At 46.3% G+C, this 21509-nt stretch overlaps 1 protein-coding gene across 2 annotated transcripts; it reads left to right on the plus strand.

The window, feature by feature from the left end:
* The first annotated feature begins 568 nt into the window (after positions 1-568).
* cdc42ep4b (CDC42 effector protein (Rho GTPase binding) 4b) lies at positions 569-21153 on the plus strand. 2 transcript variants are annotated; one of them, XM_086139716.1, is made up of 2 exons: positions 569-790; positions 17431-21153. In XM_086139716.1, the coding sequence occupies exon 2, from the start codon at positions 17628-17630 to the stop codon at positions 18633-18635; it is 1008 nt and encodes a 335-aa protein (XP_085995842.1). In that variant the 5' UTR covers positions 569-790; positions 17431-17627; the 3' UTR covers positions 18636-21153. The 2 variants fall into 2 exon arrangements, with proteins under 2 accessions (XP_085995842.1, XP_085995843.1); XM_086139717.1 differs by lacking the exon at positions 569-790 and adding an exon at positions 3444-3464.
* The last annotated feature ends 356 nt before the right edge of the window (positions 21154-21509 follow it).

Here is a 21509-nt window from a genome sequence, read left to right on the forward strand (position 1 = left end):
GGCAGTAAGAACAAATTTCATTTTGGGAAAAAAAAAATTGATATTTGTGTGTAGGTGTATTAGCATAGCAAGTATTTTATTTATACTCGTTATGTGTTTGTTTTTTTATATATATGTATTTTTTTGCGTGTGTTTCCCCTGACTAAACCGATTTTTTGTGCATGTAAATTTGTTTAAAATAAAATGGTCATGTCGCCCTGCACCAAGTGCGTCCGCCCTGGACACCAATCCGACCAACTTGTACCAAAACACAAACACTCAAACAAAAACAAAAAAAACAAAAAAAAAAATGAAATCTAGACTGAACAAACCAACTAATTGTAGGAGGAAAAAAAATAACTATTTTAATTCCTGCTGGGAATATATCGTTGAAATTGGTGTTAAAGTTGGTAAAGCCGCCCTCCCGCTGTGATGCGTTTACGGACCTCCGGTAAAAGAGACGTGTCGCTTTAAAAACCGTGGCGGGGAGGCGGTGCTCGCCGCCGGCGGGAGCAGGAGAGGAGCGGGGGGGGGGGAGAGGTGGAGGAAGAGGTGGAGGAGAGGAGGAGAGGAGAAGGGGAGGAGGAGAAGAGAAGGGGAGGAGAGAAGGGAGGGCCGCTTTGTGCGTCCTCGATCGCTGGAAGAACAAACTCCTGAACGCAACGAGGCTTCCCGAGTGGACGCGTCGCGGGAACCCACGCCGGGTTGAGCTGTTTTTCTTCTTCTTCTTCTTCTTCTTCTTCCTGCGTGGAAGTGGAGTGGGATATAAAAGAAAAGTTCTTCATCTCCCGGAACTGGAGAGAAAAAAAAGGTATCGTCTTTCTCTTTCTCACTGTGCACGACTTTGATAGTTCCGAGCCGGAATTAAAGTAGTCGATTTGTCCTCCGCGATTAGTTGAGATTTAAATTATTTTTCTTTGTTTGTGTGTTTGTTTTTGGTAAAAGTTGTTCGGAGTAAGCGTTCAGGTCGGACGGTGTCAAATAATCTGCATCTCATTTGAATGTCAAATCCGTATGGAGACAATGGTGGGGCCCCCAGTTGTCCCCCAAGCGGCCCCCGGGCTGGACGGGGGAAGGTGAAGGGCAGAGACTCTGGAGGGTCCAAAAAAGTCCCTCGGTGTCTCGGATTGCCGAGTTTTGTTTTCTTTTTCCCTTTTTTTTTTATTTTTTTTTGGCGGGGTGTTAATCCGGATAATCTGGACTTCCGGGGTCCCCGGATCTACAGGGGCCGCAGGCCGTGGAGGAGCAGGGGGTTACATAATGTGTCCAAGTCCCGGACCCGCTCTCTAACCTTGTGCTGTTTTCCCTTTAATCTTCCTTTTTTTTTTTTTTTTCAAATTCATATATTTAATATTGTGCAATGCTGGGTGTCTGCTTTTTTTTTTCCCCCGGATGATGATGATGACAGTGTTGTGTCAGGGTGATGAAGCAAAAGCAGAAAAGGGAATATATTTACGGGTCTGGTTTTTATTTATGTTTTGTGTTTTTTTTTTTTTTTTTTAAATTTTTTTTTAAAGCCAGATTGTGCCCGGATTCACAATCATAAACAGATTAGCCGCACATTTTGTTGATAGTAATAATTGTTGTTGTCATAATAAAATGAGCAATATTTGTGACCCCAACAATCATCTGTATTCTCTTTTGTTTTTTGTTTTGTTTCTTATCTTCCAGCAATTTGTTTTGGATAAAAATCATGAAATCTCCATGATGTCTTTTTTTTTTGACAAGAGGAAATTTTTGAAATATTTATATATGAATTCATCAATTTAAGTTTTTTAAATATATCTTTTATCTATTTAATTGTATTTTTTATTTAATGTCAATGTTTATTTAATTTATTCTTATATTTTATTTTACGTATTCATTCTTAAACCAAAGACTGTCAATATTATAAGTGCTGGAATTTTACCCACCCACTAAACTTTAGGTGACTGGATTGGTGGTGTTTGTTAAACCGGTAAATCCCTTGAGATTTTAGCACCGTTTCACGGTTGACGACCACCAAAATGAAGTTGTGGCGCACATACATTCATATAATATACATGCAGGTGTGCATGATGGTGAGCGGAGGCCAGCGTCCTCTCCACCCCCCTCGTCGATGCTTGTTTATGGCATCTTTTTATAGGCCGTAACCCTAATAAGGAGATAAAGTGCCGTATTAACCCGGGATAGACGCTCCAGGCCAAAGGAACAATCCCAGCATTCTGCCGCAGACCCCTGGGATCCCCTCTCGGGCTCTCACGTCCTGGAGGTGGGAACCGGGTCGGACGCGGCTAAAATAAATGTCCCCAATTGGCATTTTTCAGGACGGGATGTGATTTTTTTTTTTTTTTTTTTTTTAATCAGCAGTGGAGACAGATGGGACTGAGAGGCATCGGAGTTACGTAACATTAATTTGCCGCTCAGATTGGGGTTGAAAGAGCGGTCGCCGAGCCGACGGGAGCCCCGCCTCTCCTCCCCGCTGTTTGGGTTTGTCCGTCGCCGTCCGTGATTTTGTGCGACCTTTGTGTTTTGCGGACCCCCGGCGAGCTCCACGTCCAGTGAGCGGTGTGATTTGCGGTTGCCGTCCTGTCACGCCGGCTTCTGGAACCTCGGTAATCAACCTTTGTCCTTGTCACAACACCGGGCGGACATATTGAATGATGGAGCTCGGCTCGGCCGGATACTTGACCTCTGACCTCCCTCGACACACACGTGAGCCAAAATAGTGGCGTCCGACGGGTTCCTCTGCGGCCAATATCAACACTTGGAAAGAACAGATGGCGGTATTGATAAATGGGCCGATGTTCGCCGGATGTTTTCCCACTCCGGGGTGATTTTGTCGGTTTGCAGCTGCGTGTCTCCTTGTAAAAAAAATCAAATCCAGCAACGTTAAAACTTGGATGTTTTGGATTTCAATCGGCTGACGAGGCAAACCTCATAGTGACGCGATTTCGAAATCTTCAACCCGATATCGGCTTCGGTTGTGCAACCAGGTGCCTGGCGGCGTGGTGATTGAATCGCACAAACGCACACGTGGCGTAAACCTGTTAGCTCCGGGTATCAGTCGCTGCGCTGATAACGGCTGTAAAGCCGATAAAACATGTAAATGAGAGGGTGAGCGTCGTCTGTCTCCACATGGTTGTATTTCTTTCGACGTGATCAAGTGAACCACAGGTGAGAATGAACGAATGAATGAACAATCGCTCTAGCACGTGTGTCTGTGCTAAGCTAGTTGATAGCCTTCTCTAAACAGACTAACCCCTGATGAAGATGTGCACTGAATCACCATTGTCAGAATCTCACACACTCACGTACGTAGCATTTACCTGTTAGGTCACGGTATCAGCCGCCGCGCCGATAACGTCTGCGAAAGGCTGATACCGGCCGATAAAATCGCCTGATTGTTCTTTTTTTTTTTTTTCTTGCTGAATCACCTCAGCCCACGCTCCACAGCGAAATAGAGAGAGAGAGTCGCTGCTCCGTCTGGGGGAATTCAGGCCAAGGTCAGATGCCCTGATCAGCGCTTTCCAGCCGCTCTTCCCCCCCTCGCCTGTCTGCTCCTTTTCCAGTGACAAAAAGTGTTGCATTATCTTCCGCACTCAAGGCCTCTCAGTTTTAGTTATTGTACGGGGCCTCTCCCTGCAAGACAGATATCTCTCCATCCAGATAAGATCTATTGTGCGAGTCAGGAGGGGAGTGTGTGTGTGTGTGTGTGTGTGCGCGTGTCCGTGACTTAGCTTCTTTCGCCTACTATTTGAGAGCGCTGCTGTGCAGCGAGGGAGCTGGCTGGCTACCTGCCCGATGCCGACTGCGCTGAGGTCATTACAGATTTACAGTGAAAAGGTTGGGGGTGGGGAGGGGTGGCGGTGTTGTCAGACTCATTTTCACTTTGTTTCTCATGAAAACACACTTCGGGCGATTTCTTGAGCAGCCAGTTAAACTGTAAACCAGAGGGGAACTAATTTCCGCGTAATAAACAGAGTCAGTATTTAGGTCACATGCGTCCGGGTTTTTTAAAATCTCGAGGGGGGGAGGGGTTTAACGTATAGAGCTCTGCGCATTTCATGTTGCGGTTACATTCTAGGCTTCGAGGAACGTCCGAAATGCAGCTCCCGTTGCAGTTGCCCTGCTTCTCCAGTAGGGGCAGTGTGTAGTTCGCTATTCTTGAAATTCCAGTTGTCTACTCGCCTTGTATATGGAAAAACCTTTTTCTGTTTCCTGAACTCCCTCTTCCTGCTCCTTCTGGAGCAGAATATCGAGATCTCGAACGGTTGAAACAAAATGCGGGTTGAAATTAATGATGGCAATCAAGACCTCAGAACAACGGGCGATAGTTAACGTTGTCCTCCGTCGGCGCAGGAAGTCACACCGACCAGATGGAGTACATAGTAATCGGGTTTTACCCGTCTGGTGCGTTCACTTCCTGCGTCAGTCCTTGCGGTCACCTGGAGCTCGCAGATGCATAGCCAAACGGAGCGGTATCACCAGAGGTTATCTGGGCAGGCTGAAGTGCAAGTGAAGATAGTTAAGAAGTCGCTGTCCACGCGCCGCCGTGTTTTCATCGGCAGCACCGACCAACGCCGTCAACTGTGCCGCCTCATTCATAGAATGTATATCATCATTTGTTATTGTCTGAAACGCAACTCAGAATTCAGAAGTTACCTCAGAACCCTGCGCCGTCCTCCAGCGGATGCGTTACTTGACATCCGTCCGACTTAAATCACGCACGGGAAGAAGGCAAGCAGTGACTTTTGACGACGTTTAAAACTAATCTACCTGTAATGTGATCACGAATGACCCTAAACGCAGCGCTTCCCCGAAGCGAGTGGAGTTAAGACGCCACGTACCATGGGATAAATTGCGAACAATAAATAGAAAAGGAAACATGACGCATTGTATTATATAAACATCATATAAAACTATTAATCACTTCAAAGTTGTTGTTTTTTTTCAATCTGTCTGGCTTTTGTTGAAAACCGTGAGCGGTTATTTTCTTTCTTTTTTTTTTTTTTATGCCTCAGCCAATTACAGAATTCACTTGAACTGAACAGAAGCCCCTGCAGTCTTTGAACTGTAAAATATATATATAAAAGTTTGGGGTTTTTTGTTAAAGCCGTGGCGGTGAAGCGGAAGCAGACATTACATCCATTTCTCCAAGCGTTCCTACGCTTTAATATTTAACTTTGAACAAGTGAAGTTAAATTACAACGTCGGTTATTGAAACCAATCTTTTTTTTTTTCCTTCCCTGCATTTCTTTTAAACTTTATTAATTCCGCGTTCTCAGATTCTCAGAGCCGCGGTTTTCAATTATATGTGGAAGTTCGCCCGCTCAGTCTCGGCCAACAGTAACTCTATCACGGTGGCAGGAAGGTGACGGCGAAAGCGAGTAACTCCTTGTGGTCGGAGTTGGATTCATTTCGACGTCTTAAGAATCGCAGGAATTGGGTCGGCGCATTAGCCTCGGTGATAAATAGCCCCCGAACCAAGGTACAGGGGCGGCTGTGGCCAGCTGTCATTGGGTGAGGGTCGGGGTTCACCCGCCATCGGCAGCCAATCACAGCCTCAAACAGAGACGCGGATTCATTCACGCGTTATATAGATGCAAAAACCTTCACCCTCTAATCTGAACATCACATCGAGACAGATAACATTCACCCTCTCACTCTTAATACATCGCTGTCGGAATTGAGCCGGTGACCTCTTGGCTCTGAGGCGCTATCGCTAACCACCGCGTCGCTATTAACGAAACAGCCATAAAATTTCCAGCCGTTTATCCCCGCAGTTATCAGATAAAATGGGCCTCTTTCTCCTTAATGGAGCAGCTGATTCGTGCATGACTCCGCTTCGTGCACGTTCGTCGCGGCTCCCTTCACAACCCCGGCGGCGACTCCCTTCTTGCTGCGATTTAAAAACCCAGCTTTGTGTAAGATACGCAATTCCCCGCGTTGCACAAACGGCAAACAACTCTAAACATGCGCCTTGGAAAACGTCATCCTATAATCCGAGCGATCGGCTTCTTTTCTCACGTCACGCCGGCGCCCGCGGGGCCTGTGTTTATGCCCCGGGTCGTGTCATCAGAGGCTGTGGAACCAGTTCGTGTTCTAACCGTGTTGTTTGTGTCGAAGGATCCCACGTCGCTAGCCTTTCAGGACATCTCGTGTTTTATTTGCATCTCAGATGAACGAGTTCGCTGGAATCCTCCCATGACGTAACCCTTATTTCCGTCTGGGTTTCGTCAACGCCGTGATGTAACACATACCGATACCTGTGGCTTTGCAGGGAACGTCGGTCGACGCCGGTAACCGCTAATGCTAACGGGGTTTTATTTCAATGAAGCGCAAAAGGGGATTGGCTGCGGCCCCTGTTTATTCTCCGAGCCAAGATCTATCATTTGGAAGAGGTTTAGGCGAAAAGCAGAAGTGGCGAGCCGAGAAACTAAAATATTTCATTTTGCCCGGCCTCTGTTTTTATACATGTTTGTTTATCTATTTTCTTCTGCTAGAAAGTGAATCCTAGGATTAGCTTCACGTCCAGTGTGTGCCATAATTGATTTCTTGAAATATCAGATTATGAAAATTACTCAAGGCAAATTGATCCACAGCGTTTCTTGAGCTGACGTTAGTGTGGAAGGACCGGCCAATGGAGTTTGCTCTTCCATGATGCAATATCTAGACAGGAAGCATCTGCAAACGGAAGATTGTCCCAATTGCTTCATCCGATCAATCAATACTCGATTTCTGAAATAATCATTAGCTGCAGCCTAAGTTTGAATTTTAAATCACCAGAGGTGATGTGATGCTTTACTTGATGAGATCAGAAGATTGACATCTTCCATCAGTTCAATGTTAAATATCATTGATAAAGTAATACCCAACTTCTTTGATTATATTACTTTTTATGGGACTCATTTATTTGATTACTTTATGATCAAATAAATGATTTGATATCATGATCTCGAGCTGTGCAAGATATCTATCCAACTCCATTGGAATGTATATATGCATATATATGTGGGTATATATTTGTATATATACTGTATATTTGTGTGTGTGTGTGTATATGTCATATGTTATATCATTGTCTTTCATGAAAATAGTATTTAAAAAAATTAAGGCAACACGGCAAGAAGCAGAAAAAAAATCTCAACATTTGGTCGAAATAATAATGAAAATAATGCATTTACCAACATCTATGATATGCATGCTATTGTAAGAATCCTGTTCTATTGCAGTTTACACAGCAGATGAACGGGATTTATTATGACTGTATATTTGAAGCCCTTATTTGAAAAAGACAGGTCTTATTTGAATTTTTAAATATTGTCATAATTATCTGGATCTCTCCTTGTAACTCAGCCGGTCATCCCTTCTCGTGCACAGCCGTGCCACTCGCCGCTCCGGCCTGTTTCCAGTCCAGTGAGCGGCGGACAGGGGGAACAGGTGGTCCTTCTCAAGGGTGCGGAAAAGACGGATGAGCGCCTGTCGCCCCCCCCCCATCCCCCTCGCGAGATTTATCCGGGTTTCCTTTTAAGGGGAGGCTTTCATATCCTGCTGGCGGGAGGCCCCTGGAGGATATTTCCAGGTTAGCGATCTGCTTGCGGGCGTGGAGGAGTCACAATACCCTCTGCGGATTATCATCTCTGCCCTTTCTCCCTCTTTATGAAATGGGTTTTGAATGAGCGCAAACACCGGGACGCTCATTTTAGGTCACCTCCGGGCCTCGCCGTGTTTGTTCTGGCCGTTCGGTGCGCCGCAGAAGGGTTTGGTTCCATTCCTCCTCGCCGATGCTTTGTGCTCCGCTCCTCTCCATTGTGCTCAACGTGACATTGATGGCGCCTTAGTTACGGAGACAATTATCCGTCCGCTGCAGGGTGTGTGTCTGTGTGTGTGTGTTTTTGTTTGCAGACTCTAGTGTGTTTGCCGCTGAGTGAAGAATGACCCGCTAATCCCCACGACCCTTGAACCCTTTTACCGTCAAGCACATGGCGATTTGAGTGGATGGACTTGAGACTCCTTCTACCAACTCATCACACATTTTCCCACAAACCCAACGCGCCGCGTTTCCGACTTTAGCCCGGCAGATTGTCCGACGCGGCTGCCTTTTTTCCGCTGTTTTTTTAATCGATTCATATTTTTGGCCGTTGTAAGGAAACCGCTCCTCCGGGTGAGGCTCGGTTATCAATCAATGCTGAAAGTTGCGGTATATTATTTTATTGTTTATATTTGACGGACTGTTTAGCAGTCTGTGACAATTCGATTTGCTGTAGTTTAAAAAAAAAAAAAAAAAAAGTTGTGCAGAAATAATCTGCCAAATTAGCAGGGAATTATGTCACCGAAAAAATCTGCAGAAAAATATAAAAAAAATATTAGCAATAAATGCTCTAAAAATTGATAATTATTTAATTCATAATTCATGAATTGATAATAATAATAATCAATTAATAATATATATTTTTAATAATAAATATAGATAATAATTCATAATATTTGAATAAAAATTCAGCAGTTTTCGTGGAAAAGAACTGAAAATTTGGACTTGTATTTTATTTATACAATACAATGAAAAAGGTCAAATCAGTGATGCCATCTGTTGGATTTCCCTTTTTTCTGTCAAGGTTTTCCATCTCAGCAGATGGTCCGTCACACAGAACCATCTGGAAAGGGCCCCGTAGAGAAACTTGATTTCTCAGCCCTGCATTAGATTATAGCCTGCTCTCTGATCAGCCCTGAGCGAGCTGAGTCGCTGAGACGTAACCAAAGATTCTTTACCCAGCTAGACATTCCTGAAGAGTCTCACACACACACACACACACACACACACACACTTAGCCACACATCGTTCTAACATGTAGCAGAGGCGTCTGAGAGAATGAAGGTGTATCCAGTAGGGTTACAATTACGTTCCGAAGAAGAGGCCGGAATTTTTTTTCTAGCCGTTAGCTCTCACGGGTTGAAAACGGCGGTGTTTGTCGGTTTGTTCGCTCGTCGCTCAGAACCCCCGGGGGGTTGAGGGGGGGTGGTGGTGATAAAAAGGCTTGAGAGACGTTGTGAAATCGACCCGGCGCGGAGAAGGTTTGCTTATCTTCCGGTCGCACTGAGAGGCTACACGATGGTTCCAACTGAGTTTTGTCAGCCCGAAGGTTCTGTCGCCGTCCCGGCAATGGCTTATCTATTCCGGGTCCTATCCTGGGTAAGAGGGTTGGTAATAAACAACAGCCAGAGTGCTTTTATTTTTTTTTAACGCAACTTTGGATGCCAACTGTGATACTGGCATCCAATCTGTAACAGAGAATTCTGGATCCCCCCCCCCCGCCGCCGCCGCCGCCGCCGCCACATCCAACCTCCCCCCACCCCTCTGTCTCTTTAGTACAATCCTCAGTTTTGTTTTGCAGGCCGGTGGCCCGGCCAGTTAATTCAACTCTTGGCTCGCGTCCTGCCCGGCGGTACCGGCCATAAACGCTGTCTGTTTGTCTCAGAATGATGGGGTGGATTTTAGTTATTAATTAGACATGCATCAGCATGCCCACACACACACACACACACACACACATACACACACACACACACACACAGTGCCTCCACTATGGGCATATTGAGCGTCGGGTAGATTTCATGCAGGACGGAGTGAAAGGACATCTGTTAATGCGCTGAAATGACCGAGCGAATCGGACGCGGCGACACCCTCCGCCGCCCCGCTCAGAGCGCGTTTCCCTTCGCTGCCTCCATCTGTGCCTTCGTTTATATATATTTATTTTATTTTACTCCAAAAAGTCCCTGTTTTCACGGGGCTGCTAATGTTGCATTAGTTATGCACCAACGGAGCGATTCCGATCCAGTGCCGGTGGCTTAACGTAAGAATTTGGCAGCCGGCGATATCATCAGTTACTCATTAAGTTTGACTTTCCTTAATTTTAGAGTTTTTTTTTTTTTTTTGCGTATCTTTTTCCGTCTCTCTGCTTCACTAAAACAATGAAATCGCATTCCAAAGGATAGCATTCATCTGATTAGCCGCTATGCAGATGATACACCGATGTTATGTTAAAAATGAAACAAAACAAAAATCTGATCTGATACAGTCATTTAAATTACTGTAGATTAATAAATGTAACTGAACAACTCTTGAGAGACTGAATGGTTGCACGTCTTTGTATGACTCGTGAACGCGAGTGCAAACTGTTGTATCGTTAGCATTAAGCCACCCTGCTCGTCGTGAAATTACTCAAAATAATTGGATACTTACAATAGCGAAGCTGATCATGTTTTCAGTGAAAGAAAGAATATCATTTTGTAAAAGAAATGTTTTCAGACGGTGAAAAAACAAGGGGGGCAGTAACCTTTTTCTAAACACTATGAAAAACATCACTGGAATTAATGTAATTTGCATATATTTTTTTATTTTTCTCTATACACAGTGGAACGGCTGCATAAATTATATGTTCATTTTATTTTTTTCCAAGATGTGAATCATACAGTGAAATCCCAGAGTAAAAGCTGCAGTGAGGCTACCTTACATGGGAAAGGTTGCGCTCAGCCGCGCACGATGAGGAGGAGGAGGCGGTGTATTTTCACACAACCCTCAGGAGCCTTGTTTTAAGCAAACACTGTTTTTTTTTTTTTTTTTACACTCAAGAAACTGTCACTGGCCATCTTGTCTTCCTTCGGCCGAGAACTCCTTCTTTCCCACCTCTTCTGGCGGAGCGCAGCACCGCCGCCCGCCCAGCATTTGACCCAACATTTTGCCAAGTCATGTGGGAGTAACGGCTTTATGAAAAGGCCAGCTTGACTGGAAACACAGAGAAATCAATTGGGAGGCTGCCCTCCGCTTCTAGATATGAGTCAGGGAGAGGAGGGGGATGAAAAAAAAGAAAGTCCGAAAAGGTGGTTATCGAGCGACCCGGCGTGTAGGGGGTCTCGCCGTAGAGAGGGAGATGGATTTCGACGCCCGAGTGTAAAAACGGGGCCTGTCGGAACGGCGGGTGGAGGGCCGGCTGGTGTTTCTTGAGCGGGCGGAGGTGTGGCGTTGGCTTGCCCGGGTCGGCGCCATGCCGTGCGGAGGGCCGGCCCGGGGCTTTATTTGCTCGCGTTGAACACGCTGCTCTTAATCCTCCTGTGGCCTTTTTTTTCTGCCTGTGCAGCATTGGGGCCCCGGAGGCAGGAACACCACAGTTCACACACACACACACACACATACATACAGAGCGCCTGCAGGACTTGGCTGGCGGTTTGCTGATGCAGGTTTGTTTTTTTTTTTGTTTTTTTCCAGTTGTCTATTTTTTTTTTTTTCTGACGAATCTGTTTTAACTTGTCAAAAACCCGCCGTCTTTAATGCGATTACGGGGCTGCAGGTCGGCCGCCCCCCGCCGGCGGATCGCTCAGGGAAACCGGAGCTTCGCTCTGACCTGGAGCCGCGCCACGTGTTGACTTAAGGAAATAAATACCCCAAATACCCAGAAGCTCCCCTTTGTAAGGAAAACGCATCGGTATCATGGTGGCGTCCGAGCATCGGTGAGTATCTGCGTACTCTGGGTGTCGCAGACGTTCTCCGAAATTCCACGTGAGCCCGGTTTGTCTGCGACTTGTGCTCACATACACGGGATTTGTTTACGGTGAGATCATAATCCCCACCCTTTGACCCCCCCCCCCCCCAGCTTTGTTTAACATATTTCCTCCATTTGTCACCCGAGGGGGGGGTTGTCACCCTGAGCGGCAGGGAATGGCGTCACACAGGAGCGACCGGTTTGCATCTTTTGGAGGAAGTGATGGACGGCAGCATTAGGACAAAGAAATAACTATCCCTGCCCATTACCTGAGCGGGATTACGGGATTACTCACTCACTTAATAATCTGATACGCATCATTATCAATTGCGTATTAAGGGCGGAGCTGGCCTCTCGTCTGAAGAGTGTTTACGTTAGTAAGTGTGGAGAGTAGTTGTCGGTTGCATTGTGCAAGTGTGTGTGTGTGTGTGTGTGTGTGTGTGTGTGTGTGTGCGTGTTCAAGGCCCAAAAAATTACTGAGCCTCTCTGCTGAGTTCACTCTGAGGCCGAGTCTCGCATACCGGATGAGGCCTCATAATTATTTCATTTTTGAGCAGATTTGTAGCGTCATTAAGAGTCAAAAAATTCCTTCTTTCAAAAAATATTTAAGAACTTATGTCCATTTATGAAGCAGTTCATAAATTAACTATGAATTTGTGAATTCCACAGGCGCCAGTGGAATTCACTGGTGGTATTTTTTCCTTTTAATTTTAGTAAAGGAACATGACTGCATTAACATTTATATTGATCTGTAATCAACAGACTTGGAGTTTCAGATAAATAGCTTCATTGTCATCTCTCTTGAGGCCAGCAAGCACGGTTTGTTAATTTTTATTCATGCATTATCTACACTGCTTATCCTGCATCCCGGCGGGCAAGACTCGGGATTCGCCCTGCGCCGGTCGCGAGTCGATTACGGGGTCACAGAGACAATCAGTCATTTATGCGTCATATGCAGACGTACGACCATTCACCCGTTCACAGCTTCATATTGAGACAACAAACCATTTACTCGCTTTCAAGACAGCTCATGGACACACATTCAGTCATTCACAAACTCACTCACATCTATAGACATTCACTCACTCACATGTCATATAAGGCAATCAATTATTCACTCTGTCATTCGTGAATCATGTGTCAAACTCAAGGTCTGCGGGCCAAATGTGGCTCGCCATGTCGTTTTTTTTGTAGCCGTCTGAAAAGGTCTGATTGTTTTAAATTACATAAGTCAAACATATGGATAGATCATAAACTACATTTCCCACCGTGCCGATCATGTTACCCGCGAAGTGACAGCATCCCGCCATTAGATGAGTGTATCCACATCAATGCTATTTTTCAACAAGTGGAATAGAGATATACAAATGATCCCTAAATGTCCAGGAAGAGAAAAGTTGATGCGGCTGTTTCAAGAAAGATTGGAAGGCCAATACATGTTTTTGCTTCAAGGAGAAAAAACGGTATGTCTTTTGTTGTAAGAGACATTGTTGGTTGTCAAAGATTAAAATCTACGTTGGCATTTTGACACCAAACACGGCGCTAAGAATGCTGCGGTTAGCCTTCCGAAAAAAAAACAACAAATATTGCTAGAATGAAAAACCAAACTACGATAGCGGTAGAGCGTGTTCACGAAAGTTGCATCCAAAAACACTGTAGCAGTGAAAGCAAGCTTCATAACAGAGCAAGTAGTAAAAATTATTTTTTACATCTATCCCAATGCATATGGAACATTTTGGATTTGAATGAGTAATAAATTAAGAGTAATTTAAAATTAAGGAGTAGTTACATTTATTTTATATATTTTATTGGTTACATTTATACTGTTACCATTACATGTGGCTCTCGGTGAAAATGAGTTTGTCACTCCTGACATAGAGACATAAAACCATCCACAACCATCGGAGAAAACTTGAGAACCCATAGGAAAGGAAACTCACGTCATAGTTTATATGTATTTATCAATGATTTAGTTATGTGGGCTTACATTTGATCTTTCCTAAACAGGCCTGCAAGTTGATTACTTAAAAAAATGATCAGAACTAAACAAACTACCCCTCTGAATTTCAGCCCAATTGTCCCTATGTTTCAAAATCATGCATTATTTCCAATAGGTTATGTATTTATACAGCTCTGAAAGATGGAGAGTACAAATAAAATTTTGGTTTTAAATTGGCTGATTTTCAGCCTCTGTGAGAAATGCGTTGCGTTTGGATGGTTCCCAGGGATTTTATTTTGTAGCCCCCGACCCCGACAGCCCCGCCTCCCCCCATGGGAGGGGGGGGTGATAGGGTTCACAGGCCCGCCGGGACAAATGAACTCCGCCGATCCTCTTTGTCACGACTCGCCATTATCCCCCTGCCCCATTGATTGATCATTATGTTATAGATGGCGTCTGCGACGCAGCGCTGTCATTAGCATATCAATGTTGCTCATGATGGGATGGAATAAGGGAGGAGATCATCGGTGGTTCAAGGTCAAACGGAGTCGGGAGTTTCGGTGTTCAGTCGAGTGATTCTCAGTACCAGTATCGATCTGATGGGTTCATTTATAAATACGACCTATCACAGATTTTCTGATCAATAAATAGATGGCAAGACTTTTTAAATCACAAAATTACAGGTTGAACGTTGGTCCTGTTGGCGGACGGGAGCCGAATTTAACCCGACAGAAAGTGGCCTTTTCACAGTAAAAGCAGCAGACGTGACCTGCGGGCCGGTGTTTCTGTTTAAAAATGCGGTTAAAAATAAATCCCAGAAGCAGCCAGAGTGTGTATCCGTGTGTGTGTTGGGTTTAATGAGACAGGGGTGGGACTGTGACAGACAGCCAAAGCCTCTTTTGTCTGCACGCCGGGCGCGAAGGGGAGAAAAGCGGGCCGTCCGGCACTCGGCGCCCGCGATCCCGGGGATTACGAGCCACGGGACGCGGGCGCCGGCGAGCCAGGGGGGCTGTTGTGATGTCATCCAGTGCACCGGGAGCCCGGAGGCGACGCGGGACGGCCCTTAATCATTCATGGCCCCGTCGCCGCTCGTCTCCGTGCGAGTCGTCGTCACGTGGCGCCGCGAACGCCCCGGTTACATAAAGGCATCACGGCTTGACTGGCACCATGACGGAGCAAAAAAAAAAAAAAAAAAACGAGGAGTGATCCCACACAGAACTACATACAAGATCATAATATCTACCCATGTGTGTGTGTTTGCATGTGTGTGTGCTGCTCGGCAGTGCCTGTTTACGTTTGGGTCCATCAGCTTGTCAGAGAATGCTGAGATGGAATTTTGCCCCCAGCTGAACTGGTTGAGCGTATGTGTGTGTTTGTGTGTTTGTTTGTGTGTGTGTGTGTGTGTGTGTGTGTGTGCGCACGCAGGGCATCAGTCATAAAGGCCGGAGTGAAAGCCCCGATCAACGCGTGGACTCGGGCACAATGTCGGAGCGATGCAGTGTTTCTGCAAACAATGAAATGAAAGAACTGTTTTGTTCGATCTTTCATTCAGTCTTTCATTTTCTTTCTGCGAACGGACGGTTTCATTCTTCGTTATTAACAACTTAAAGTCAAATTAAACTCACTGAAAAACTACATTTTACTCCTTTTTTCTATTATCATTAGCACGCTAGCAGTAGCAGCCATCTTTATTTATGTTTTGTAATGAAACCCCAGCTGACCTCACCGATAGCGCAACCCTTTCTGTAAACCATCGGAGGAGCAGAAGAAGAGACGGCTGCTGCCCCCGTAAGTGACAAGCGACTCGCCTATTTTCACCCGTATCGCGTCGATTATTCACGTCATTCAGCTTTTCGTAGTCCCAAAAAAACAGGTCCTAGATGACAACCCCAACTTTTCTTGGGTGGGACGGGGATTTCTTCATGTGATCTCTTATGACCGCTTACAGCAAAACCGCCAAAAGGGCACTCAGTTTATGGAATACTGTAAGGTGGTCCCTGGAAACTTGTTTTTGAAACAGCCATGCATGTGTGTGTGTGTGTGTGTGGAGGACACTGCCATTCTTCTGACGTACCCTTAAAAACTCCCTGAAAGCCAAGACCTGAATGTGAAAGGACCGCCTGCAGGTTGTACTTCATCTTTTGTCCAACCCACAATAACGGACTGGCAGGGGTAAAACACCCGCAGGCTCCTGTAAGACCTTGAACGCATCGTTTCCTTGAACCCGTTAAGGTGTGAGGCTTTGCACCTTTTGATATTTGAGCTTCCCCCGCGCTCCCCTTTTATGCTAACGTTGATTGTCCTCTGTGACACATCAAAAACGCCACCCCCCCGCCTTCAGCAATGTGGGGGCCTATTGGCCCCCTCTCTCCCCGCGAGGCCACCAAGCAAAGTTAGAGACAGGAAGTTAGCCCGCTAGCCCCGCTTTTGACGTTGCCATAGAGAAACGCAAAACTCCGGGGCTTGCGGAAGATGCCCTGTTGTTGAGTCCTCTTGAGTGATCAGTCATGCGCTCTTGTGCCGGAAATGTTGACCAGTTGACCCGCCAGGCACAGAGAAAGTCAATTTTAGCTAATTAGGAGTTCGCGTCTGTCGAAGGTGAACTGTAACGGCAAACAGAAAAAAAAAAGCGTTTCTCGGCTATGTTTTGCCGTAGGGAGCGGCGGCTCTTGCTCATCTTTGCCAGGGGTAGTTCGATGGTGTAGCATCTGTATTTTGCCAGCTTGAATCAGCATGATCTTTCGCGATGATTCGTCGAAAGAGAAAGCAGGAAGAAAGAAAGGTCTTTCTTTCACCCACCCCCCCCGTGCCCTCCAGCACTACAGTTGCCTTTCTGATTCAATGGGTTCTTGTCAGAGATGCTAATGTTTTCATGGGTGACGTTCCATCGGGATGCCGTCGAGCGAAACCCTCATTCATGTCTTGTGCGGGGTGAGGGTTCGCAGCGTGGGTGATGTTCCGCCAAACAACCCAATGCCTTGTTGTTGCCTGTAGGATCTCGTATCAAGGCTCAAGTCCGCGGTGACCCGAGGACAGAGGAACGGCGCCCCCGGCTCAAATTAGTCTCCTAATCAGCCCCTTTTTAACAAGTGACCCTTCTAAATCAGCTTTGCGCACTTTTTATAAAAAAAAAAAAAAAAAAAACAAAAGCTGACACAGATCTCCTCGTCCCTGTGACATTTAGTTTTTTTCTTTCTTTTTATCTTTGCAACAAAAAAAAAAAAGCCGGCGGCAGTAGACAGAACAAAACATCCTGTTTAGAGGTCGGCGCTCGCCTTCAAGGCCAAAGCTGAGAAGGAGCAACAGAAAGAGACGAATCCCAACTTTTTGAGCTACGCTGAACTGTAAGTGGATCCAAGCTGAAGAGGAAACGCTGTTTCGACTTCATTCTCTCTCTCCCTTTTTTTTTTTCCATTCTTTAATTCCTGGCAGCTCGAGCTGCTGCTGCTGCCACTGCTGCTCCAGCTATTGGTATCCTGTGTCTCGCTGGTTACGCAACAGCGAGGGGCCTAAATGGGAGCTTAAACGCGCTGGTGATGGCAGACACTTGCAAAAAAAAAAAAAAAAAAAGAAACAGAACTATCACAGCCTCTTGAGAGATTTCAAACAGGGATTCAAAAATGTACCAGACCCGCAACGGCACGTTTGAATAGGGACCGACCTGCAGGGATTGTTATTCGCCGAAGGGAGGTGAAGGTCTAATGAACTTGGAACCAGAGTGCTTTTCCGCGCTGCTACACCACTGCCAACCCCCACCCTACACATTTCCCTAAATAAAAGCTTTTTCTGGTTTAGTGCCACTGAAGTGAATCCCTAATATTGAAGCGAAGATCCCTCGGGGAGCATGTCGAGTTGCCCTCTTCGTTGTAAATCGCATAGAGTGCTTCGATTGTATCGGTTCCGCGTCGTAGCATCGGGCGGCGTATTTAACCGCTCTTGGTTTCTGTAACCGTTGATGTGGTTTTAATGCTCTCCGTTCCTTCCCCTTTGCAGGCCAGACCCAACTCTTGAGGCGAAACCTGAGCTGGAGGACCATAATGGCTGCTCACGTTAAACACATGGAGTTGTCCTTTCTTTGACGACGCAGAGTATTTTTTAGTATTTTTTTGTGGGGAGGGGACATCTTTGGACCGTCGGCAACGCATTTGCCTTTTTTCCACCCGCGGATTATAAGACCAAGACCAGCCGCCATGCCGATTCTCAAGCAGCTGGTCAACAATTCCAACCAGTCGAAACGGCGATCTCGGGCCGACCTGACGGCGGAGATGATCAGCGCTCCGTTGGGGGATTTCCGCCACACCATGCACGTGGGCCGGGGAGGCGACGCCTTCGGGGACACGTCGTTTCTCAGCACGCGATCGGGGGAGCCTCCCAGGGAGCCGGACGCTAAGCAAGGCTCCCCCGGGCCCAAGCCGGGTCTTCTGTCGCGCACCTTCAGGAGCAGCAAGCGCTCGCAATCGGTAAACCGCGCCGACAAGTACGACTACAACATGACGGCGCCCTCCGGTGGCTCGGGCAACTATGTGAAAAACGCCATATCCCTGCCATACCTCAACAATGAGGACGCCAACCGCGGAGCCCAGCTGCCGAAGAGCGCCTCCTCCAGTCCCATGAAGCAGCTGACGGAGATCAACAGCATATCCGCGAACAGAGGGGTGGCGATGGCGACGATCGACGCGGAGTTCGACGAGCATAATTTCGGCGAGCTCACAGATCTGCCCCCGTCCATGCCCAAGAGCGGCGGGATGAAGCACGCCGAATCCATGATGTCCTTCCACATTGACTTGGGGCCCTCCATGCTCGGGGACATCCTGAGCGTGATGGAAAAGAAAGGCTGGGAGGACGATGACCTCGGCTACGAGGAAGGCAAAGGCAGCGAGGGCCACGGGTCCCCTTCGCACATTCCCCACATCGATGACGACGAGGCGGAGGAGGAGGAGCGGGCGCCCGCCAGGCCGCCTCGCACGCTGTACCAGCAGAAGGCGGCGGTGGATCCGTACACCCCGGAGCTGCGCGCCAGGAGCAACCACCACAACCTGGACAGCTGCTCCGTGTCGAGCTCCGGCTCGGCCGCCGAGGAGAAGCCCCGGTACGCCGGCAACCACGACGACACGGACAGCGCCAAGTACAGCTCGCCGCGCGGGGAGGACGACAGAGATTTCACTTTCATGGATGAGGACGATGAGATCCGGGTGTGAGCTTGACCCGCCGCGGGAAAGCGTCCAGGCGCGCCGTCGGAGAAGAAAAGACGGGAGGCTGAAGAGACGCAAGCCGGGGGGAGGGAGAGGGATTTAGAGGCAGCGCCGTGTCTGCTTCAAGGTTCTTATAGATCAACCTAATCTCTGTACACTTTGTTGAACACCAGAAAAATAAAACCAATTAAGCCTTATTCGCTCTATTGTAGCCGGGAGATGTGAGCGTGCGCTAGTGTGTAGCGAGACTAGCTTTCGGGGGGGGTGGGTGGGGTGAATCTATCGGAAAAAAAAAGGTCTCCATCGTCGAAATTCCTGCTCTTTATGCTTTAGCCCTCAAGGAGATACCTGCGAGGCGTCCGTGATTGATTTTTAGCGCCGCGCCTCATCGGCCACTTGAAGCTGCGGGAGTGAAACGCGTGAGAAAGAGGGGACGTGCCAGGTGGAGGTTCTGAGGGAGCAAGTGGGAAAAGGGGAACAGGAAGTGGAACTTTTGTGTTGCTGTAAATGGGAGTGAGCTCCGTTTGCCAAATGCTGCATTTTGGCATTCACACTATAAAAGCAGATGTAGCTAACATGTCAGTTTTAGCAGGATTTCTGCTATTTTTTTTTTTTTTCTTTATCTTGTCGAGTTTTTGAAAGGTTCTTTGTTCTCCGCGCTCACAGTTGTACCTGTGATATTTATTTGTTTGTTTTCATAAGGGACAGATCATCACGATTTGCACTGCTTGGTCTTAAACGCTCTGATTTGAGCTTCTTTTTTTTCCTCCCTCTTTTATTTTGGTGCTCTGATTCTTCAAAAGAAAACCATTTGAATGGTACAGACCGGGTGATTTCTGTGTGTGTGTGTGTGTGTGTGTGTGTGTGTGTGTGTGTGTATGTGGAAATTAGCTAAATTGCACTTCACCATTGGGCTCAGAAGACAAAGATTCAAGATGTATCATTCCCGTCGCCTAGCTGAAAGCTGTTAGCTTGCAAACAAGCTAAAAGCTGTTAGCTTATGACGCTTGGCGGGTTTACGTGAAAGTCTAGAAAAATCCCTCGCTCTCCATGAACGCTTTTGAATTAGCCGGAAATGTGAATTGTCAAAGAGTAATGTGGCCTTTTTGTATGTGTTTTTATGTGGCGTTGCGTGTTTGCAGGGGAAGGGTTTTGGCTGCGCGGCTAGCGGGCGTCTCTGTTTCCACTCCCAATTCCGTATTCTTCACGCCGGCTGAGAGGATTAGCGGGCCGGCGGAGAAACCCGTCAGAAAAAAAAGGGAAGTTGCTGCGGTTGAAGATATTTGTTTTGACCAAATCCAATACTCTGTTTCAGAAGCTGCCCCTCTTCCCAAAATGTCTGGTGCAGGTTTTCTTTTTGGATAGTCGGAGTAGAGAATCATCTCGATCAGTGATGGCAAAAGGTACACCCACCCTGAACCCCTTTTTTTTTTTGTTTTTTATATTGAGATGGAAAGCGGTTCCCCAGAAAAAAGGCGTGCCTTTAGGACGTCTTTTTTTTGTTTGTTTGTTTGTCTGTTTGTTTTCGAGGATTTTATTCCTCTGTTTTTGGTGAGCGAATGGTCACATTTAATGAGGCTCGGGACCCCCTGGGACACTGATGCAGGGAGTGTGTGTGTGTGTGTGTGTGTGTGTGAGAGCGGAGTCAGGATGCTGTGCCGTTCTAACATTGTCATTTTCTACGCTCTGGGACCGCGTCCGATGAACAGAGGATGAGAAACTATGAAGAAAATGGGCACACATTTTTTCCTGAATCCATTTAGTCCAATCGTATCCGCAGGCTGCTTCCTTGTCTCCGTGTCGTTCTCCATGCAGGATGGACTGAGGTAAACGGGCCAAATTTTAAGCTGTATTCTCCTTTTTTTTTTGTGTGTTTGTATGAAATTCTGTTGGAAGCGCACGCTGATTTAAACAAAAAAAAAAAAAAAAAAAAAACAACACTTCCTCTCCTCCATTGTTGTTGCCAAGCGTTGGACCATCGCTGAGAGAGAAGCCACTTAAATCCCGGCGCTGAACTTGCCTTCTGGTGATGTCATGTTTCTGGACTTCTGCATGATTATGTTTAAATGACTCTGAATTATTATTATTTTTCTTGCAGTTGTCTGAACATTCTGGGGCTTGTTGTGTTTCTTTTTGGAGGGGTGGGTGTTGAGGGAGGGGAGGAACAGGGGGGTGAAAAGAAAACTCCCAGCCAAGCCAGAACCATATAAAGGACTTTGAAAAGCGCCGTCTGCCCAAAGGTTTCCTGTGCCCCGACAGCTTACGGTTTGGTGAGTGGTTGAAAGAAAATATAAACGACTGGCTCGACGTTCAGCTGTAGAATGTTTCTCTTTCTTTTTTCCCTTTCTTTTTCTCTCCAGTGGCTGTAGTTTTCAATGCCAAGTATGTACTGTTTTTCTTTTTTTCCCTTTCCCTTCTCTACATTCTGGTTTTACAGTGCATTAATATATTCACCCCCTCACTTTCCTCTCTTTTGAAATAACAGCTATATTTTTCAATAAAAGAGAAAGCTGGTAATATTTAATTAAGGCTGTTTTCTTGTTTCTTTGAACCATGAATGCAGGAGACATCATCCTTTCATAAATCCAGAAATCCTTTCGCAAGTTTTTTCATACTCTGCTTACCAAAAAAAGTTGGATCTTCTGCTGACACGACCTTGAAGTAAAACCAGGAGTTTTAATCGTTCATTTTATTTGTTTTTTTCATTGTGGTATATGAATGCATGAGTGTATGCATTGGTGCTATCGCAGACCACGTATAAACAGTTTTTTTCTTCTTTTTAAGCATAAGAATAAGAACAACTTTATTTATCCCGAAGGAAATTGTTGTGCCAGAGTAACAAGAAAAACATAACAATATTAAATAATAGTAGAAAATTGT

The sequence above is a fragment of the Fistularia commersonii genome, chromosome 32, assembly GCF_037954325.1.
Source record: "Fistularia commersonii isolate RoL2024-O1a breed Wild chromosome 32, RoL_Fcom_v1.0, whole genome shotgun sequence".
NCBI classification, from domain to species: domain Eukaryota; kingdom Metazoa; phylum Chordata; class Actinopteri; order Syngnathiformes; family Fistulariidae; genus Fistularia; species Fistularia commersonii.